This window comes from Pararge aegeria, chromosome 1 (genome assembly GCF_905163445.1).
Source record: "Pararge aegeria chromosome 1, ilParAegt1.1, whole genome shotgun sequence".
Classification (NCBI taxonomy): domain Eukaryota; kingdom Metazoa; phylum Arthropoda; class Insecta; order Lepidoptera; family Nymphalidae; genus Pararge; species Pararge aegeria.
This window is the reverse complement of record NC_053180.1, coordinates 18478569-18501272: the sequence shown is the minus strand read 5'-3', so window position 1 is coordinate 18501272 and position 22704 is coordinate 18478569. Positions and strand designations below refer to the sequence as shown.

The window sequence follows — 22704 nt, the reverse complement described above, 5'->3', positions numbered from 1 at the left end:
GTCGTAGTATGTTTATTATTTATTTAAAAAAAAAAAATTAAAGGGAATATTAAATTTTACGCTTCGGTACGTCGTTAAGTGCAGATAAAAAATTTTTTCACCGTTTGCTCCACTTAGACTGCATATTTATTTAAAATCAGACGTCATAGTTGTAAAATTATGGTTAAATAGAAAACAACGAGTGAATGATGAATATATTTCGCGTCAGCTCACCTTGCCAGCACAATACCCAGTGACGCGGCGCCCAGCCAAGCGATTATCATGAAGCTGCCGTGCAGTTTTAGCAGTAATTTGGAGCCACCGGCGGCAGTGCCTACCGAGGCTAATGAAAGAGGTTGCCCAGTCGCTTCGTACGCCAGGCCGTGGAAACCAACTCTGTCTGCCTCTGCGAATTAAAAAAAACACGAGTTTAAATAAACATTTATATAAACCTTATATGTTTTTATTCCTAGAAACTAGATTCCCTTAGTAGACCCATATGAAAAAATAAATTTTACTATTTTCTATAGAAAATAGTAAAATTTATTTCTTCATTTATTCGCTTACTTTCGTACGCACTTTATATACTTGAGTACATTATTTACTTGCTTTAAACACTAACGTTCATTATTTACTTACGCGCTTTATACTATTTACTCACTTCCTTTGTACTACTTGAGTACTACTTAGGAAATAAATTTTACTATTTTCTATAGAAAAAAGTAAAATTTATTTCTCTCTCGTGCTCTGTAGTACTTAAGAATATAAAGAAAGTAAGTAAATAATGTACGTTAGCAAATAAAGCGAGTGAGTCCATAATGTTCTAAAGTATATAAAGGAAGTAAGTAAATAATGTTAGTAAGTAAAAAAAGCTTAGCTTAGCTACGTATAGTGCAACAATAAAACTCACCCTTCATAGAATTCCCAGAAACAACCATTAAATTGTACCGATTGTTCGCCAAATCAAAAGTCTGTCCCATCACAGTCGAAACGGTATCTCTCTTGAATTTACAATACAATTTGCCATCAATAGTCGAGGATTCCAACAGCTGCACTATGTTTTGAGGCGAATCCGACCTTCTGACGTAAGGTTCAACTTTAGGATAGGTCCAAGACGTGAAGAGGTTGACTCTTCCGTTATCGTTCCTAACACACTCCATCGCGCTATCGTCTCCCATTTTGTTGTCCATACTCAGAGCAGCTGCGACGTACTTTGGATTGTCACTTCCCTGGATTTCGAAGGTGTAAGTGTCTCCAGCAACGAATATAGCGACAATTGCTTTGCAGTTTCCACTTTGGATGCAGTTTTGGGGTACGCCGAAGCAGAGTTTGGTGTCCGCGCATCCTTGGTAGATTAGGTCAAATGGAGCCGGTGTTGTAGTTGGCTGAAAGAATTACACTTAGTTTATATTGGTGTTTTTTTAAAGTAATAATTGACGGCAGCAGCAGCAGATAGTTCACCTGATTTTAGGTGAAAAACCAATGCTTATTAACAAAGTAACGCTTCGCACGCATGCAAAAACACGCCCTTCGAATTTCCGCCCTGTGTCCATCAAACTGAGGCGTAGGTGTTAAGTCTCATGCGCCTGTAATTGCACCGGCAACCACGCCCTTCAGACCGGAACACAATAATGCTGTTTAGCGACAGAAATACGCATGATGGTAGAACTTCCCCGGAGGAGCTCTACCTACTAGTATTAAAAGAAGTATCTAATCCCTATCCCTACTAATATTATAAATGTGAATGTAAGTTTGTTTGTTACGCTTTCACGCAAAAACTACTGAACCGATCATCATGAAAATTTGGAAAAATATTCTTGGAGGTAATAGAAGTAATATAGGATACTTTTTATCCCGAAATTAAGGTCAGTTCCTTTGGGAGAGGTAATGAAAAAGTTTGACGATTTTACACAAGGACTATATAAAAAATGATAGAAATGTTCTTCGTTAACCTTTAGCATATAAATCAACTAACAATGCGATTTCGATTCGTCCTATAACGATTACTATTTTTTGTAAGTGATAGGAGGAGCTGAGACTGGTCAGACAGTTCTTTTCAGATATTGTTTATGCGAGTAGATTTTTTTTTTATATTAGAATATACAACTTAAAAATTTCCGTACAACTAAACCTAAATTTAACGTCCATGTGTCTCAAAAAACAAACACAAACGCAGACGAAGTCGCGGGCAACAGCTAGTATTAGGATAAGTTTAAAAGGATTGCTCAGAAGAACTTAGGTACAGTCAACTATACAGCCTGAAGGACTTTGTTAAATGTTCATTTAGTTTATATCCGGGTCTTCTCTCTATTTTATAATTAAAATCTCGTTTACCAACCTTATTCTCCATGATGACTGGTGGGCCGTGCAAAGGCCTCCTCGTGGTGTACGAGGGTTCGGTGGTCATGATCTCCGTTTCAGGCGTTACCACTTCCACTAGCGGCGATTCCACGTTCTTCCAGAATGTTGCATAACCTTGGGCTACTGTAGCTCTGTCGAAAAACAATCACAAAGGCTTAAGGTAATTAATACGCAAAAAATAGGGAGTTAGGTACCTACTATAAAATAGCATTTTTGATTCTTCTCGTTAGAAAAATTTAATTCGGAAGTCCAAAGTAGCTTCATCATATTAACTCGCAGACTAAGATAAACTCTCGACTCAAGGTTTTTAGCTCAAGGTAATTTGAGATTAAGTGCGGAACTGAAATCCTTAGAATTTTTTCCCACGTTCATAACTATACGAATTTAGTTAAAAGTAATTTTTTTTTTTTAAATATTGCAGATAAATTTAATTAAAAATTTAATAGTGCATTTAAATACAAGCCGCGTCCGAAGAATACCAGTAAAAATACAACAAAGTTATGCAATAAGTATGAGTTTGAAAACGAAGTTATCAATATGTTACACAGCAAAAATGCTTATTTAATAAGGAGCAACGTAGGTTTCAGTTCAGTGAATTAATCTTAAGATCTTTAAATATTTGTACAATTGTTTAGCGGTTCCCAAGATCGCGACAAAAAAAGAAAATGTTTGAACAATGGTGTGTCGGTCGAAAATATAAAACTCGAGTATCTAATTAATAACTGTAGTTTACAAGTTTAAGAAGTAACGAGAGCACAGCAAAATGTTTTCGTTGTGAGTTAATATTTTATTTTATTAATCTACTTGGTTTCTAAGTTATGTTATGACGGCCGCCTGGCGCAGTGGGCAGCGAGCCTGCTTTCTGAGTCGTAGGCCGTGGGTTCGATTCCCACAACTGGAAAATGTTATTTGTGATGAACATGATTGTTTTTCAGTGCCTGGCTGTTAATCTGTATATTATAAGTATTTATGTGTATTATATTTATAAAAATATTCAACAGCTATCTTAGTACCTATAACACAAGCTACGCTTACTTTGGGGCTCGATGACGATGAGTGTATTGTCGTAGTATATGTATTTAATTAATTATTTATGTGCTGGACCATATACTAACTACTTGATGAATAAGAAAAAATATACATGAAGTATGTAAGGCAATCAATTTTAATATCCTTACATTCAGGTAACCTTACTGAACGGCTCTTCCAGTCGATACGTAGTCCCGTTGTCCCCGTTGAACGCGTTCCCTTTAACGGGATAGCGAAATTAAATAAAATTGTTAAAAAATCATGCCACCGTCCTGGTTGTCTATCCTCGTTTGAAGGGACAGTGGGGTTTGACTTTATGACGTATCTCTGAAATCCTAGTATATAAGTCCTCATGTAAAGTCCTTCATGTAAAGTAGATGCAAGATAGACGTGAAGATGGAAGCTTCTGGTTTCGGCTTCTGATGGCATTTCGGCTTCTAACAGACCGAGCAGTGCAAACCTTCGACATGTAGGCTCGCCGTTCAATGCGATGGTAAAAATGTGAGGTTTTAAGTTCAATACTTTCTGAGCACACGACGAATACCGATTACCCATAGACAGGCGACTTTGCAAAAATGTTCGTTTGCATTGCAAACGCTGAGTAAACCTAAGTCAGAATTGTACTAGTTACGCCAAACTGTCCCACATTAGTAGCTACATTGCGACCGTGCGAAGACGAGGCGGTTGGCTAGTTAATTTGATATATGCCCATAAATTATAATCGGTGTTGCTTGACGGTAGTTTGTCTTACCTAAACTCGACCCCGCCCAAGAAGTCCTTTGGCGCTTGCCACATGAAGTTCAGAGGCGGTTTCTCATCAGGCGAGGTGTGGGTGACTGTATCGTTCTGTCCCCTGCAGCTGGTTATTTGTGCCACTCCTGGGTCGGGTATTTTGGTGAACCTACCCACTATTTTGTTTGTGTCCTGTAAATCGAGACAACGCGTATTCAAAACCTATTCCATTATACATTATCTTCACAAAAATACCTCTGACATAAAATCAAATTATTCGGGTTATTTCGAACTCTTCGTTCTACATTAGGTACCTCTTAATTTACGGATCGCAATCCTTACAGACAAAATGGTCGATACCAGTCACGAAACTAAATAAGCCTGGACTTTAGGACCTAAGGATGAAACCTTTTATTTAATTCCTTAAAATTATCAACTTAAAAATAAAATTTGGCTTATCGTAATGAAGTTTTGTGTACATTACGATAGGAAAAAATTACATCGCCTTTTACAGTAATCTTCAAAATTCAAAAATTCAAAATTCAAAATTCAAATTCAAAATTCATTTATTTCAAGTAGGCCTAATACAAGCACTTTTGAAACGTCAAGTCTGTCCGTGTGTAGTGACTCTACCACCGGTTCGGAAGGCAGATTCTACCGAGAAGAAGCCGGCAAGAAACTCAGCAGTTGCTCTTTTCCAACATCAAAAATTTACATTTTATATTTTAACATTCATTTTTCTATCTTGTGAGAGATGAAAGCGGAGCCGGATGCTTCCAAGCAACCTTGTCATTAAGAAACTCATCAATTGTATAATAAATGTGTTTTAACACATTCTTTAAACTTATGCATTGGTAGGTCCAAAATTACCTTAGGAATCATATTATAAAAGCGTATACTCAATCCCACAAATGACTTCTGCACCTTTCGCAGACGATATGCAGATGTCACTAATTTATGACCATTTCTTGTAAGTCGACTGTTTATATCCACTTTTTGTTTATAAAGACTAATATGTTGTCTTACAAATACTATATTGTTATAAATGTATTGTGAGGCTACCGTAAGTATACCAATTTCTTTAAATTTTTCACGGAGGGATTCACGTGATTTAAGTTTATATATTGACCGTACAGCTCTTTTCTGCAATATGAATATAGTTTCAATATCAGCAGCTTTGCCCCATAATAAGATCCCGTAAGACATCACACTATGAAAGTACGCGAAGTAAACAAGTCTTGCTGTTTCTACGTCAGTAATCTGTCTAATTTTCCTGACGGCGTAGGCAGCCGAGCTTAGTTTACCTGCTAGTGTATCTATATGGGTACCCCACTGAAGCTTACAATCCAAGGTCATGCCCAGAAAAACTGTGGAATCTTCCATTTTTAGTGATTCTCCATTTATTATTATATTTTTATTAACTTTCTTTACATTTGGTAAAATAAATTTCACACACTTAGTTTTTTTTGCATTTAAAAGTAAATTATTGACAGTAAACCAGTGCGACACATGCGACATAGCACGGCTTACATCGTCAGAGTTGTCTCTACCTCTATCAGTTTTAAAAATTAGAGATGTATCATCAGCAAACAGTACAATGTCACAGGTTTCACTGACATGGTGTGGTAGATCATTTATATACACCAAAAATACACCTGTGGGACACCCATTGACGTAGCCGACCCCTGCGACTTAATGTCTTTTATGCAAACCCTTTGGGTTCTGTCACTGAGATAAGAGGCAACCAAATTTAGTGCAACGTTTTTGATACCATAATGGGCTAGTTTAAGAAGCAAGGTTTTATGATCGACACAATCGAATGCCTTGGATAGATCACAAAAAACACCAATGGCATTCTGCGAACGTTCCCAGGCATCGTACACATGTTTTAAAAGTTTAGCGCCTGCATCCGTGGTGCTACGACCTTTAGTAAAACCGTACTGCTCCGGATGTAGTAAGTTATTTACATTGAAGTGATTCAAAAGTTGATTTAATATAATTTTTTCAAAGACCTTACTAAGAGCTGGTAAGATTGAAATGGGTCTGTAATTGTTAATGTCGTTTTTATTGCCAGATTTAAATAGAGGTATAAGTTTACTATGTTTCATTAAATTTGGAAAAGTACCTCTATCAACACATTCATTAAAAAGTATGGCTAAGTAAGGGGCAATAACGTCTATAATGTTAGATATTACCATTACAGACATACCCCATAAATCACCGGTTTTTTTCTGTTTCAACAACTTAAAATTCTTTATTATATCATATGCAGATATATGTTTAAAATTAAATAAAACGTTGCACTCATTAACGGTGTTCCTCAATAAACTCTTGAGCTGCAGTAGGTGAAGAATTAAGTGAATCAGTCAACAAAATAGGAACACTCTGAAAAAAGTTTTCAAAGGTACTTGCAACCTCACTGTCAGCGGTAACTTTATTATCATTAATAATTAATTCAAAGTTTACGTTGCGAGATTTAGCTTTCCCAGTTTCATTATTAACAATTTTCCAGGTTGTTTGTACTTTGTTATCCGATTTTATGATTTGATCCTTAAAGTATAGCGACTTAGCATGAAAGCAAACGTTCTTAAACGTTTTAGAGTACATTTTTACGTGTTGTAGGAAAGCTGGAGTATGGTTATATTGTTTTTCACTATAGAGCTCATACAAATTATCTCTACTTTTGTATATGCCAATAGTTGCCCAATCGCTAAACTTTATTTTTTATTGAAATCTATATGTTTATTTCTATATGTTTTATAATCTTATCAATAGTTAAGCTAGTAGCAAGTTAACGCGGACTTTGCTAACTTTGTATTTCTATGGCTTTTCTCCAAGAGATGTGAGGGCTACAAAAATAATGGCTGTGTGGGAATTTGGACATCCCACTTCTGATGTTATTGTTGATGGTATACTAAGTGTGTTCAAGCATCTAAAAACAGCTTGGAATGCTTTAGCAATAAGTCGGCCTTTTGCAGACGGTTTATGGTTTGCAATGAAGTGAAAAAAAGGTACTCGTAAGGAACAATACGTGGAATATTTACCTGTATTTCTCTAGCTTGTAAGATGAAACCTCCGATAGGCGTGGGGGCTCCAAAAGGACTGCCGATGGTAACGTTCAGGGTGTCTCCCTGTCTTACTTGTGCCGTCGATGTGTAGATTGCATATGGGGGCACTGATGTTTGGGCTTGAATGCCGTTGTGTCTTGGGATTTGATCAAGACAGGCCTGTGGGGAAGGAACGATTCATTAAGTGTATTTAAACAAAAATTATTGTTCCTACTATCAGTACAGACTAGAACCGGGAACGCTAAGATAAATATTTTGTAGTCGGTTTAATGATTAAGTATTTTTTTTTGATTATTTTGTAACATTATTATTACAATTTTGTCGTTCACAATCTTTTTATTAATGATCGTAGTTCACAATGGTGTTAATTATTGACCTTATTAAAAACACTCGAACCGGAGTATTATAAAAAAACATTCTAATCAGCCAAGAAACGGCGAAAAAATCCCATCGAGTTGAGAACTTACGCCATTTTTGGAATTTGGTTAAAAAAATAAGGTTTACCAATGGCGGTGCTCCAGATCCATACTGGTGTGTGTATTTGACGAGTGATAACAGTGCTACCAGCATCAACCTCATGTTTCTTTTCCGCGGCAACATCGTTTCTTGTTATCTGGAACAAAGTAAATAATCATTAGTTAGTTAATACGAATTAAATAATATGGCGCAATTTAATAAGTTAGAAGAGAACTGGTTATCGGTCAAATTTCGTTTAAAGACTATGCGACCCTGGTACAAATATACTACGGGAGACTGCTAACATCAGGAAAAAGGGGCTGGTTTTTCCGGACCTGCAGTCCAAGGCACAGGCAAGAGACAAAATTTTAAACGTAACGTATTACGTAACGTACGTGTCCACCTGCTAAAGCACGGGAACATTAAATAGGAGAAGTTTTCCCTCGTTTATTATAACACATAGGTATATTATTTGGATATTATTTCCACTTGTGCGCCAATGCTCTGAGAGTTGATAAATCTGTGGGAAGATCATTTTTATCCTTTCATCCTTTCCCCGGGGAGATAATTGTCTCCTGCCCATGCTAGCCGTGCTGGGCCAGTAAAAGGGTTTAGGCCGTATTCTTCCACTCTAGCCGATTGTAGATTGGTAGACCCTTACGCCTTTGAGAACATTGGGGGGAACACAGACATGAAGTCTTCATTTACGTTAAAGCAAGTTTCTCCAGTAACGTTAAAGCAAGTTATATTCAGAAAGAACGCTCACAACTTGGAAAAGTTAGAGAGCTATTCTATTATCGCTTCAGTCAATAATAAATATCAGAAAAGCTCGTCAAGTTCACTCACTGTTTTACACTATTCCCCGGAGAAAAGCAATTGAGTTCTGACAATTTGGTTACGTTTAAAGTTTGTATACACAAAATTTACCTCCACTTTATACAGTAGCATAGTTTTAACAGGTTAAACCTTTAGTACTACTTGGTATTGCCAAATACACCCCATGATATACCTAACATAAGCATTGTTTAGCGTCGCACTATAACGGCAATAAGGCGTGCACACTTGCGAACGCGGAAGTGAGGTCACGGTAAAAGTGAAGGGTCCACCTGAATGTGGACTAACCTTGAGGGCTTGCAGGATATACATAAATAATTGCATTATTTACGGGTGAATTGCCAACAATTTTTTTTACTTTACTTTTTCTTTTCTTTTCGATTTTTGGCCAGTTTTAACAAAGCTAACTCGATAGACAGCCGCACTGAAGTCGTCACCATTGGTGATTGCTTCGCTTATAGTTAGCATATTTTAATACTGCTTTGACTTTTTCTATCTTGACGTTCCTAAAGTACCTAGGCTGATAACATTGCTTTGTCGAGCAGATTTGTGACACACAGTCGAAAAGTGTGGCAGCAAATTTTTCATAAATACCACTTAATTTATTTTTCCTAATCATTTTTTTACTAATGTAACTTCTGTAATTTAAATTGAGAAGGAATCGGGATCAGCAGGGCTAGCCCAGGCAGGAGACAAAAATTATATCCCCCGATTATATGCCCCGACAGGGAATATAATTAACGTGTCCACCTGCTAAAGTCCGAGAATTTGGTACAGGAGTTTACCCCCGTTTATTATTACACATATTTTGTTTGGATACTATTTCCACTTGTGCGACAATCTAACGTTTGATAAAGCTGTGGGAAAGGATAAATTGGTATCCTTTCCCCAGGGAAAATTGTCTTCTGACCATGCTAGCCGGGCAGATCGAGGATATATTCCAAACTGTCCCCCTGCACGGCTACCATAGGCACGTGACAAAAGTTATATACCCTGACAAGGGATGAAAATTAACGTGTCCACGTGGTAAAGCACAGCCACTGGGAATAGGAGTTGTTTATCCCCGTTTATTATAACAGGTATATTATTTGGATATGATATCTACTTTTCAACGCTCGGAGAGTAAATAAAGCTGTATGAAAATACAATTTTATCCTTTCGCCGGGTAGAAAAATATCTCCTACACATGATTTAAATTTTTATTCCAACGTATAAAATAAACGAGACATCGTGCAGATATGCAAGTGTATGAACTTAATCAATTATGTATGTTTGTCTGAGCAGCCACTTTAGAAGATTGTTAAGAAAGACTTAATTACCTAGAGCCATGTCTGATACTCGGCTTATGACTTGTACTTGCAGGTTCTTAGGCAAATTAAGTTATAATTACATATTATAATTGACTTAGAAAAATCTTTGTCATTTACTTTCTTGTGAATAATTCTGTGTGTATCGAAAATGCACCCATATTTATATCAAAATACCCACCGGATGTCATAAACATTGTTCGGAATAAAATATAATATTAATTATTTGTTGAAAATTATTAATTATTAATAAAAACAATTATTAGCACATTCATTAAAATGCTTATGAATTTAATTAAATGTATGGCACCGATTGAATTATAGTTATCAAGAGTTTATTTATTTAACCACTTTTAGCAATTACTGTAACACTTGTTAAGAGAGATACTGTAATGGGGACAGCAGTGATTGCAAGATTTACGCCAGTCGCATTGCTGTCGCGAGATACATAATCACCCTGCCGTGCACTGTTTTGAAGACAAATGCCTCATATATATTAAATATATAATGCCTCATGCATTCCACTTCTTTGCGGGACACAGAGTGGTTATATGGGCCAAGCCACCTACCCATTGCACCAACTTATAACGTGACTTCGTTTCCCTTAATTGGAAGGCATATTCTAATTTCTAATATGACTCCCAACGCTTCTACGTAACCGCTTCAAAGCATTGGTTTTGAACAATTTAGTTATATTTATAACGTTTAGGTATACTTAATAAAATAAAAGGACAAATGAAAATCAGTTAGATTACATTGTAAACAAATTCGTCACAATGGCAGAACCTTGCAACGCAGGTTTTTGTTCAGCCTTCACTCAACACTTATCACTTGGTTCATTGGCGCGTAGACAATGGCACTCCTATTCCACTTAGGTACCTACTACCTATTCTGTATCACAGTGCAAATAAATTAGATTTATAAATACATTTTCATCAATTTATTTCCTATAACAGTTATTAAGGTTCCTCAGAATCACCACGCTGCGCAGACGTGTTGGAGATTGCAGTAGATAGTAGTAGCAAGAAGAACCTGATGCCCGATCTCCGTTAAATTCTCTTAGTCTCTCTTCTATTAGTTTATTAAAGGTCATTAATTTTAAGTGTTTTCGGCATCCCACTAATTCACTATATGCCCTAAGCAATGTCCTAACAGTCAGACAATTATATATAGATACTTCTCGTTATCTTAAAAGTTCATTAAACACTACACTTGAATACAAAATCTTTAAATAAAAGAACAAATACTAAGTCGCATTGTCTCTACAGTTAACACAAAAACAGCATTTGCCTCTAGGCAACTAAAGAAACAATCTTGTCTGCTGTATAATAGAATAAATAGATTATTAAATATTTATCCACTGAAACTGCACGACTAAAAAAACAGTAAAAAATTAAGAGATTCTCGTCGATTCTATTCTCTCGAGAGTCGTACGTGTACGACGAGACAGAATCTCTCTTTCTGATTATAAAATAAAAGCACATAAACAGACACACACACAAACACTTACACTCACTTACTCACATATTTTCATGCTTGCATGATTGATTTTGAAATATTCTATACAATAAACCAAATAAAAGTATAAAATTATAAATTGGTTAAGTCATGTTATCAGTATATGTGCAAACTTTGTATCGGAAAGAGCGAGATCTCCAAATACAGGTTTTTTCCAAACTTAAATGGAGGTCTTAGCCTATTGTTTTGTAATGAAATTGAGATAACAAATAAATAATTTTTCATTTTTTATTTTTTTTAGTCGCCTAGTAAGACACCCCGTGGGAAGACGAGTTGGGGTATAAACATTTTGATTAATAAAAATTGTCGGTTAAACTTATACCTAACTTGGAAATTAAATTAAAATGGTACTTATGTTCGATGGTATGGCTACAGCAATAAATGCTACGTAAACACGTATAAATGAATGAATACACTTTTATTGTACAAAAAGAAGAAAAAATAGTTACAGATATATAAACATAGAGCGAGAGAGTACAATTGGGTGGCCTTACCGGTACATAGCGATTTCTTCCAGGCAACCAAAGGCGTAAAACGAAATATAAGTAAGATATAAATACTAAGTTCAATTATGCTGAATGATTACTACTTAATAAAGTTTACAACCGACATTTATTTCTTTTTGTGCGAGCCGAATCCATTAAAATATATACGATGATTCAGAAGGTTATCAAATCTATACCTACGTATAGATAGGTTATAGGTAGGTATCCTTTTGCGATTTCGTCATATCATATCATATCATTTTCAACCTATTACCGGGGGTTCAGGCCGTAGTGCATCACACTGTACCAGTGCGGAATGGTAGACTTCGTAACTTCGACAACATTATGAAGAACACTCGGGCATGCAGATTTATTGTTGATGTTTTTCCTCAACGTTAAAGCTTGTGATTGCTTCATTATTATCATCATATCAACCCATTACTACAGGGCACGGGTTTCGTTTCACAATGAGAAGGGGCGAATTGATTGCTTATAATGCACATAATTCCGAACAGAATGTAGAATGCGTGCATCGAATTCGGTCCAGCGAAAGCTAGGCTATAGGCGCAGATTCAATGTATTGCCCAAAGATGACGTTGGGCATTATATTGATACCTGAAAAGCATATGATAGCTTATAACAGTTTTATAGTGAGTTACCGTTTTATTTTATCTAAAACGTTCACTTAGTTTTACTGGTAAGGTTTAACTGTGATATAAAAAGGTACGAGTATATTGCAACACGCAATGCTTAACAGTGCAAACAGTTCGAACAGTGCGTGTTGTCAGCGATTACTATCGGCTTGGTAACGTGGTCCCATAAAAGAGATTCATTAAAGGGATTCAGGGCCCCATAAAAGGGATTCATTCAGCAGGCGATAAAGAAAGCTGTGCTCGGAGCATCTTTATGTAATGAAATCAGAAATGGCGACCCTGCACCGGTAATCATAGCGTTGGTAGTCCCCCGACTAGGTGGACAGACCCGACAGACGGTGAGTTCCCAAGGAGTCACACCCAATCGAGTTACACCTTTTACTAGTCGTTGCAACTTTTTTACCATTACGGTTCCCAACGAGTCATACCCAAGGGACAGTATGACTCGATGGAAAATAATTCTCAACGAGTCACAGTGTGAAACGATTGGATGTGACTCGTTGGTAACTCACTCTACAGACGAAATTGATGTTTCTAATCCCAGGGAGCCGCTGGACGCAACAAGCACAAGTCCGCGGAGTTTTGAATTTAGTTCATCGGTTGATATGATGAGGATCGTAAGTTTGGTGAGAGATTAGACCGATCCGATCTAGGTCGATCTTAGAAGATCGTGGATAGAACTCTTCAACAGACAGACAGCTACGCAATCAGCAGAATAAACTATTATTGTAATCATACCTAGGTACTTTCCCAACATTAGTATACTGGCTTCTAATGATTAGAAAGTATACTGAGTATTGTAAAAAATAGTGTCGGCTTTTAAAAAACCTTTTATTGATGATAACGATAAAAGACTGACGTTTAAATGACAAGACAATTTAACGATACACGTTATAGGTCATCGTATTTTATCGTGAATTATGATGCACTATTTCGCATTAGGCCTACTTCAATTATGTCTGTGTGATACGAGTTACCCAATTTTCTTTGAAAAAGATCGTAAATAAAAACATTTCATTTAGCATAATTAGCGTCACGCACTTATTAAAAAAAAACTTTATTCACGCTGTGCAACTATATCTAGGAGTTATAAAATATAAGTTTTATGTTTTATAAGAATTAAATCGTAGTTACAATTGTAAGAGGTTTTAGTTGCCTAATAAAATGAAGATTTTTTTACGTTAGGCTCGGCCCAATGTTGCATAATAATTAACCAGTCCAGTGATTAGTTACATTTTGGATTAGGGCTTGCACACCGAATCTTTTTTTTTTATAGTAATTACTGACGGACCAAGCCTATGGGCTAAATGATGTTGAATGTACAAAAACGCATTTAATACATCGAGGATACTATACTATTGATGAATTTCTAAAATGGCAAGGTTGCCTGGAAGCAATCCGCTCCGCTTTCATCTCAACACAAGATAGAACAATAATTGATAAATTGTAAAATTATATTTAAAGTTAGCAACTGCTGGGTATCTTCTTCTCGGTAGAATCTGCGTTCCGAACCGGAGGTAGAGTCACTACAAACAGACAAACTCGAAATAACTTATATTAGGCCTACCTACTTGAAAAAAATGAATTTTTAGTTTTATTTTACATGGCGTGCCCGTCCTGAAAACTGCCATCTTGCGCCCATTAACCTGAGGCTTAAGTGTAAAGCCTACTTTTTAATACGTTTACAACATAGCGAAGCTTTTAAAATTAACTAATGTTCCGATTTGTTGCAATGAGCATTGACTGAGGGAGGTCACCGAGATATCGGCGACCTTGCCTTTGCAATGTCAGCAACTGCTCCAGATTCATCTTATGGCTACTAGCGCCACAGTTTAGTACAGCAAACTAAAAAAACCATGACAGTACTTTATACGTTTTTACGTTTAGGGTTTGTAAGGTTTTTTTAAGGATCGTAAATACATCCAATTGGTCATGGATCGTTAATTTAAGTTATTTTCCATTTAAAAAAACGAACATAATGCAACTTTTTATGCTGGCTTATAAAGATTTTCATAATAATTAACGTCAACCATTTTAAGCATTGAATCTTAGAGAATCGGTCTCTTCACTTATTTTCTAAGTTGACGAACCCATTTAATTGTTAAGGGTCTAAGTTATACTCCAAACCGAATGGAATGCTGCATTTGTGTTTTTAATTTATTCCAAATTATCTAATTCAAAAAAAATTCAAAATTCAAAATTCATTGATTTCAAGTAGGCCTAATATAAGCACTTTTGAAACGTCAAGTCTGTCTGTTTGTAGTGACTCTACCACCGGTTCGGAAGGCAGATTCTACCGAGAAGAAGCCGGCAAGAAACTCAGCAGTTGCTCTTTTCCAATATCAACACATTCTTTAAACTTATGCATTGGTAGGTCCAACATTACCTTAGAAATCATATTATAAAAGCGTATACTCAATCCCACAAATGACTTCTGCACCTTTCGCAGACGATATGCAGATGTCACTAATTTATGACAATTTCTTGTAAGTCGACTGTTTATCTATTTTTTAGCAATACAGATATGTTAACTTACAGCAAGTATAGGTCCTTCCATAAATTTTAAGTTTATTAACAAAACAGTTATTTTTATTATATTAATAGTCGGCTAGTAACGTTTGTTAATAAAATACTTACGCAAATTAAAGTAGGGGACCAAGTAGTTGCAAGAGTATTTTGATTTTGAAATTATCATTGACCGAAAATTTTTGAAAGGCGGAAAAGAGGAAGTACATTAAATACATTAATAGTAATTACGGATGCTAATAAACTTAAATATTTCATTACATTGCCACATCAAATATCGGTTGGTTTATTTTGGTCTCAATAAATAAATGCATCAAAACTTCTCAGATTCAGATTCCAATATCGGAAACAAGTCAACAGCATATTCCGACCTTTTTTAATTAAAAAAAAACATAAGGTACAGTGATTTATTTGGATGATCAAAAATAGGTAACAAACGGCAGATTTATTTTTGCGATTTTATATTCGATTGAGTTAATGTACGGAATTTAAGTACAATAGAAGTAACTACCCCGACGCGCATCGCATTCTCACACTTGCCATAGGTAATAGGTTGTTACTTAATACACCCAATTCATGGCACACATCTAGTTGTATAATTTCAACAACAAGAAAAAAAAATTGTGGTTAAATTTCATAACCGACTTATAGAGAAATAATAATAAATAAATAAATATACTACGACAATGCACACATCGCCATCTAGCCCCAAAGTAAGCGTAGCTTGTGTTATGAGTACTAAGATGACTGATGAATATTTTTATGAATAATATACATAAATACTTATAAAATACACATAGAAAGGAATTATAGATACAAATTTTCCTGCAAAACTGCTGACGAGTGCAGCTTAACAATAGCTTTAGTTTCGATATATCGTGACTTGTATCTAGGGCGCGAAGGGTCAAGAAACGCTACTTAAAGTAATAATTAATAAGGGGAAATGGGTCAAGAAATCTAGAACACCGTTAACACAAATTATAATGAAGGGTTTTTGGTAGCCTCGATTATTTTATCACAGAAGTTAATCGAAACAATAAAATGTTTTTACTTCTAAACTGACTATAGCCTCGTTATCGGGAAGCCGGGTATGACAATATTGTGCGAATAGCGCGAAATCGTCCGCCTTTTATATATCTAATAGCTGATGCCAATGTTATTCGTCGGCGTTTATTACGTTTTTTTATAAATCCTGGGGATACCGTTACTTATCTACGTTACCGTTACTCACCGTCCTTTCAACTGACTATGCCAGAAATCAAAGTAATGATAAACCAACAAACAAACACACTTCTTTTGGTTTGTGTTATATGTTCGGTATCCCTAGACTTATCAGACAGTTAGTGGCAGTAAAAGCTTATGTCGAAAAAAGGACCATATACACAAAAACAGTGTTTTTTACATTTATATTAACGATAGGCCAGCGTTTGACGACAATCATGCCCGTTAGAAAGCAATGATGAGGTCTAGGTTGGAGCACGCTTTCCTAAAAAATGCCTATTCACTCTAGCCTTGAAGGTACTCAAATTATACGTGGCAGCAAACACAGTTGCCGGGAGGGCGATCCACATCTTAGCGGCACGTATCGGAAACGTGCCTCGTGAATCCACTATACCTAAGTTAGCCATTGACTGCAATCTCAACTGTTGGCTGGCAACGGTTGGCATCAATTTTAGGGTAGGCAGTGCTTTTGTGAATGTACGAAGTGCACGCCACTGTTGGTAAGTGATGATGCAGTCTAAGATGGTAACGGGCTAACCTGTTAGGAGTATGGCAGTTATAGCAAACTGTTAACCGTTACCCATGGTCGGTTTCTTCGCTTCATCGTAAAAGATAAGGAAAGCTAAATCGCTTATCGGCTTGTCTTTGCCGGTAAGGTGGTAAATAGGCAAGGCCAAAGCCTTCCAGCATACTAATGAAAATAGAGAAATTATAAATCCCCAAATCGCTCCTGCCGGGAATCGAACCCGGGACCTCCTACTTAAAACCACAGACCTCATCGCTGCACTAGGAAAGTTTTCAACTGCACAAGTATCCAAAGTAGTTTTATCCTCGTGAACATTAACTTTTTTTTCCAGGATGAAAAGTAGGTATGGTCTCCTGGTTGCAGGATATTTGCTGAATTTCATCAAGATTGATGCACTGGTTGTGCCTGTAATTCCTTCCGGCAAACACGCCTTTCAGACCGGAACTCAGCATTGCAACAATTTGTGGCGTGCGCTGGGCTTCTTACCAGGGTATGCATAAAGCAGGAAAATTGCATAAAACGGCTCAAATTCTCCTCCTATACGAGTTATATATCAGTTTTATGGTAGGCAGTGCTTTTGTGCATGTATGAAGTGCACGCCACTGGCAACAATGCTGCATAGAGGCAGAACCAGCTCTGTCACAAAAAGCTCTACCACTACTGAGGTAAGGTACTTTAGCAAAGTATCTACGCCCTATATTTTATATCGAAGGTTAACATTATATCCTTATGTTTCAAAATTCAAAGAATTCGTTGTTTGTGCCATTAACTCAAGGTTTAAACTAAAACGAGTTATTGGCACGTATCTACGTAGGTAATAAATTTTATAAGTAGTAATGTAGGTATAGCGAATGTTATGAAATAAAATCTTGTTTATATGCCTATTGAATAATGCGTGTAAGTGTATGAAAAGTATGTTATGTAATAAACATATACTGTAATAACTAAAAACGCATTGTGATGAAAAGGAACACACCTTATATTTGTAGATATACCTACTTTCATAACAGATAATTTAGGAGCTATAAATAAAAAATGGCGGCCGAAGTATGTGACGTAATTTAACGTCAAATCACAATTTTCCTAATTCTGAATAATTATCAAATTACGAATTAGTTAATTTTGATTTAAAGCGACAGAAAGTAGTAGTTTAATTTTTAATTTGCGAAAAATGCAACAATTTTTTAATTTTTTTTTAAACTTTTCTTATTTTAATTTTACTTAGTGAACTTACTGAAAAATAAAAGAACCGATTTTAAATCGATATATTCTATTAAACGTGCATCAACTAGAAGCAGGTTCTGAGGAATATTTCAGTAAATGGTATAGCTGGAGTTTGTATAGACCACCTTTGCAGTACATGTAGTTAGTTTACGAGGTTTACACGTATTTTTACTGGTTTGTTTTTAATTTTAATTAAACGTAGTACTTAAGTGTATCAGTGTATCGGAAGTAGATGCCCCAACTGATGGTTTGTGGAAAACCATCGCTCTATAACTACAGCAACGCTTCGCAGGGCATGCATGGACCACGTCCGGCAACATGCCGCCCTGTGTCCGTCCACCGAAGGCACAGCATCGGCATAGGTGTTAAGCGTGTAATTGAATTTTTCACTGACAGCAGCTTTCAAATGCGTGACAAAACCATTAATCCAATAATCCAATAATCAACATTGCATATCGATTCCCACGTTATTCCACGTTTATTTGTAAGACCCTGATGTATGGAAGTTTAATAGGTGATACTTTTTTGTGTTATCAGTAAGGCTTAAGGGATAACGGTGTTATGGTAAACTACGGGAAAGCTTAAGTATACACCATGGTACTATGTAAATATAGGTAAGACGCTCCAATACGCTTTTTTTTTATTGCTTGTGTGCAATACAGCCTTATTATTAACTTAAAGATTAACAATTAAACAAAAAAAATAACCTTCTTAATAAAGCAATGACAATTTGAAGATGAAAATAAAAACAATAACCTCATTCGAATTTGTAAATACAAAGTTACGTATTGGAACAGCGAAAAGGCACCTTTACTTTCTGGACGCTAAAGGATATCCGTTTATATCCGTGTCCAATCTTTCCAAATTCATGTCCCTTCGAGTCCATAATTAAAGCAATTATTCAGGAACTTAATTGACAGCCTTGTTGAAAACGATAGCACTACTAAGTTAGCTACTAAGGCATAGCTCCATAAAAATACATCTTTCCATTAAAGGTGTCACCGACATCCCTCTTTGCAAAGCATGCATGGAGGCAGATGAAACACGCAATTCGAGATCTACCTGAGATCAGTGGCGTGCATAGAGGGTATGCACAGGGTATTCAGGTGATAAAAAAAGAAGAAAATCTCCAGTGCGAGTTATATAAAACTTAAGGATAGCCATTGTAAGAGTTCTATAAAGCCTACTTTTAAGTATTTATAACTCGTACTGGTATACTTTTCTTCATTTTATATCGTCTGCATACCCTCTATGCACGCCACTGCCTGAGCTACCAGCCATCCCCAGCCACTTTCCCGGAAGTCCTCAGCAACCTGGGCGGCATGCTAGGCTTCTGGAATGAGCTTGGATGGCTGGAGTAGCGAGCAAGAACAGGAAATTTCAACGCACAACAAGCGACGTACTTACGTGCGGAAACTGCCCAGAGAAAAAGAAAGGCGTAAGAAAGCACTATTAACTTGTCCTACATTTTAGATCATAATACAAGGGATAACCCAAGCACCGACATAAACGCTGTTCCCACGCAGTCATTTTTAAAGACAAGGTAACAACAGCGATTAGTTAATGCCTACTTCGCAACCCACGCCGAGGAATTTGGGCGTCAGCGCGTCACGCGAGCTGACGTGAGCGCTTTTTATACGAAATACACAAGTACTCGTGAAAAGCGTACTGTTAATGCATTAAGATTATTTATTGCTATGATTTTTATTCTCTGACCCCTGAATTACCACTATGCAAAATTATACTTCTTCTTTGGCGTAACAACATAAAAATGTTTTAATTTTTTTTATCTTTCGCCGTATTTTACGTTTGTAGAAAAAACGACAACAGAAAAAAGGTGTTTAATACTTTGAATGTTTTTATTATAAGGCATTATCCAATTATCTCATTACCGGACAACCAAGTTTCACTCATCTTTAAAATTTGAGATTTTAGTACAATTGAATCAAATAAATCACCGGAACGAGCCCGCAGACTTTGACAATGGAAAGTGTACACTGCCGAATATCTCTTTTTCTGTGAAGAATAAAAACGATACGAGTTCATTAAATTAAGAACATACAGAATCCTAATTCTGCCATTATTGTATGCAGTGAAAACGCCCCGCGCACCTCTCACTTTACACCCGCGGAATGTTGCTAGCTTACAATTTTTTTCCCATTTTATGTTGAACGCTTAGAACATTAGAGGTAAAATAATTACTGTCAACTGCTAAATGGAGTTACCAATTTAAAGTGGAGTGGTTTTTGATGCTTCAATATTAGTCGTTTACACGGTTTCCGTATGTTCTTAAATCTGTGATAGAGTCTATGAATAAACAAGTTTGGAGAGAATTTTGATTCCACTGTGTAGTTACAACGAATAGCCAACCAGACAAATAAACAAATATGTACAAGGAATTATTTTTAAAAGAATTTTAATAATATTTAATAAACAGTAACAATTGTATTTTAGTAAATTATGGAAAATTAGTAACCACGCATTCAACCAGTAAACCGAGGCTATAAGCACTTTGGAGCGATACATATTTTATTACATTTTATTATATTATTACTTATTTTGACAGCCGAGTGGCGCAGTGGGCAGCGACCCTGCTTTCTGAGTCCAAGGCCGTGGGTTCGATTCCCACAACTGGAAAATGTTGGTGGGATGAACATGAATGTTTTTCAGTGTCTGTGTGTTTATCTGTATATTATAAGTATTTATGTGTATTATATTCATAAAAAAATATTCATCAGCTATCTCAGTACCCATAACACAAGCTACGCTTACTTTGGGGCTAGATGGCGATGTGTGTATTGTCGTAGTATATTTATTATTTATTTATTATTTATTTTATTATAATTTAGTTTACTGTGCCCGTGCTCCGTAGTGGACCGGTACGGCTTGATAATGATGACAGGAACAGAAAAATATGACAAAAATATCACTTTGTAGGTATATACCTACAAGTAGATAAGTCATCGTATTAACTTGTACACCCAGGTCACTTGGTCACAAGTCCATTGTACTGCCATTGTTTTCTGCTTAAATATTATGACGCATCCATTTGAGATAATAATGATAGTTCCCACGTTATAACTTATAAAAACGCGATGTAGCTACTAAGTAGGTAACCTTTGAAGTCGCCTCTACCTGCAGGGCTACCACAGGTAGGGGTAGGAGACAAAAATTATATCCCCCGGTTACATCCCCTGACAGGGCATATAATTAAAATGTCCACTTTCTAAAGCACGAGAAAATGGAATAAGTGAAGTTTACCCCTTTTTATTATTACCCATATGATATTTGGATATTATTTTCACTTGTGTTTCAGTGCTCTGAGAGTTGATTATGCTGTTTGAGAAGATAAATTTATATCCATCCCCGTGGATATAATTGTCTCCTGCCCATGCTAGCCGTGCAGAATTATAGCTTTGTTTTTGTAGCATTTACAATATACGTTAGCAAAGAAATGAAAATACACTAACAGAAATAAAATTATGAAAAAAAAAAACTAAATAAAACACACAGGTACAATGGGCGGCCTTATCTCTAAAAAACGATCTCTGCGAGGCAACCCAACAAAAGATAGGGAAAAAAAATCTAGACTAGGTTTAGGATGTACACAAGAATAATCTTCAGACATAAAAAAGTTCGATTTTGATGCCCTACGGTTTCATATAATAATATGATTTTATATGAAGGATTAGTGTGTTTAAACATACACAAGCTTTATACCTATTTGATGCTCATACGCTAAAGTTCTGTAGCTAATTAAATAAAAAATGTCGGTATGAGGTTATTTAAGGTGTTAAAATTGACTGTATATATAAATCAGTTCAAGAATTTAGTGGGACATAAATGAGACCTACCTATAAAATGGCTTAATTGAAGTTACCTTTTTAAAGGAAATGGAAACCTTTTGCTTTTCTGTAAATTCACACCGATAAATAAAGGACCCTCTAATCGGTCGTGTGAGGTTATAATTAAATAAAACTTTTTCTTTCCCGCGTTTCACAACGATCAAAAATAATGACTCAAATCGGTATATTGTTAGTTAGATTATATATAGTTTATATTAGTCACTTGTATCGGTAAGTCACTTATATAAACTATAGGTAATGAAATTGTTTTTGTTTTCGTTATTTCACACCTATTGCGAAGAATTACTCGACCCGTTCAAGTAATCTTATAATTAGGTATAATGAATGAAAAAATATTGAATTCTTAAAAATCAATAACAGAAATACTTGCTTATCGAATTGAGAACATGCGTCAGTTGAGGTGTTAAAAAATGTTACAGTAAATAGATAAAGTGGTTAAATTAAACTTTTGATAACTTTAAATTTATTATTTGTCGGATATTAGGATGATTTGTATTTTTACAAATACGCTACTAATTATCATTTAGTTTTCAAGAAACAATTAAAATTATATTTGATTAACCCATTCAAATGTTCATTGAGTTGGTGGATATTTCGATATAAATACGACTGCATTATCGATACACTTCAGTCCTCCATGGACTCGAACGATGCAAAGATACCTCCCGGTGTCTTATTCGTTATCATGCTACTGGTGTCTGCACTGAGATTAAGAGAATTGCGTTTATTATCAGATATAGTATACGTATATATCCGTGGGAACAGGTTCTGTAAGTAGGTATACAATTGTTATTTCCTTGTTCACTCTCGTTAAAAAAACGTAAACAATCCTAAGGTCCTCCTACTTGAAGTTTATTTTGCATTATTTTACGATTAGGTAAGTTTATTGTATAATAATATGTATTCATTATTTATTCTT

The 22704-nt window shown here is 35.8% G+C and overlaps 1 protein-coding gene across 2 annotated transcripts in view; it reads right to left on the bottom strand.

Moving 5' to 3' along the window:
* The window catches only part of LOC120637235 (putative ferric-chelate reductase 1 homolog), a 40273-nt gene that overhangs the window by 5205 nt on the left and 12364 nt on the right, over nt 1-22704 (bottom strand). For both annotated transcript variants that reach the window (XM_039908962.1, XM_039908971.1), the window contains exons 2-7: nt 7674-7782; nt 7146-7328; nt 4121-4293; nt 2318-2471; nt 890-1364; nt 214-385 (exon numbers count right to left, since the gene is read on the bottom strand). In XM_039908962.1, coding sequence (XP_039764896.1) covers nt 214-385; nt 890-1364; nt 2318-2471; nt 4121-4293; nt 7146-7328; nt 7674-7769 — 1253 coding nt within the window. In that variant the 5' untranslated portion in view covers nt 7770-7782. The remainder of the gene's footprint in view (nt 1-213; nt 386-889; nt 1365-2317; nt 2472-4120; nt 4294-7145; nt 7329-7673; nt 7783-22704) is intronic.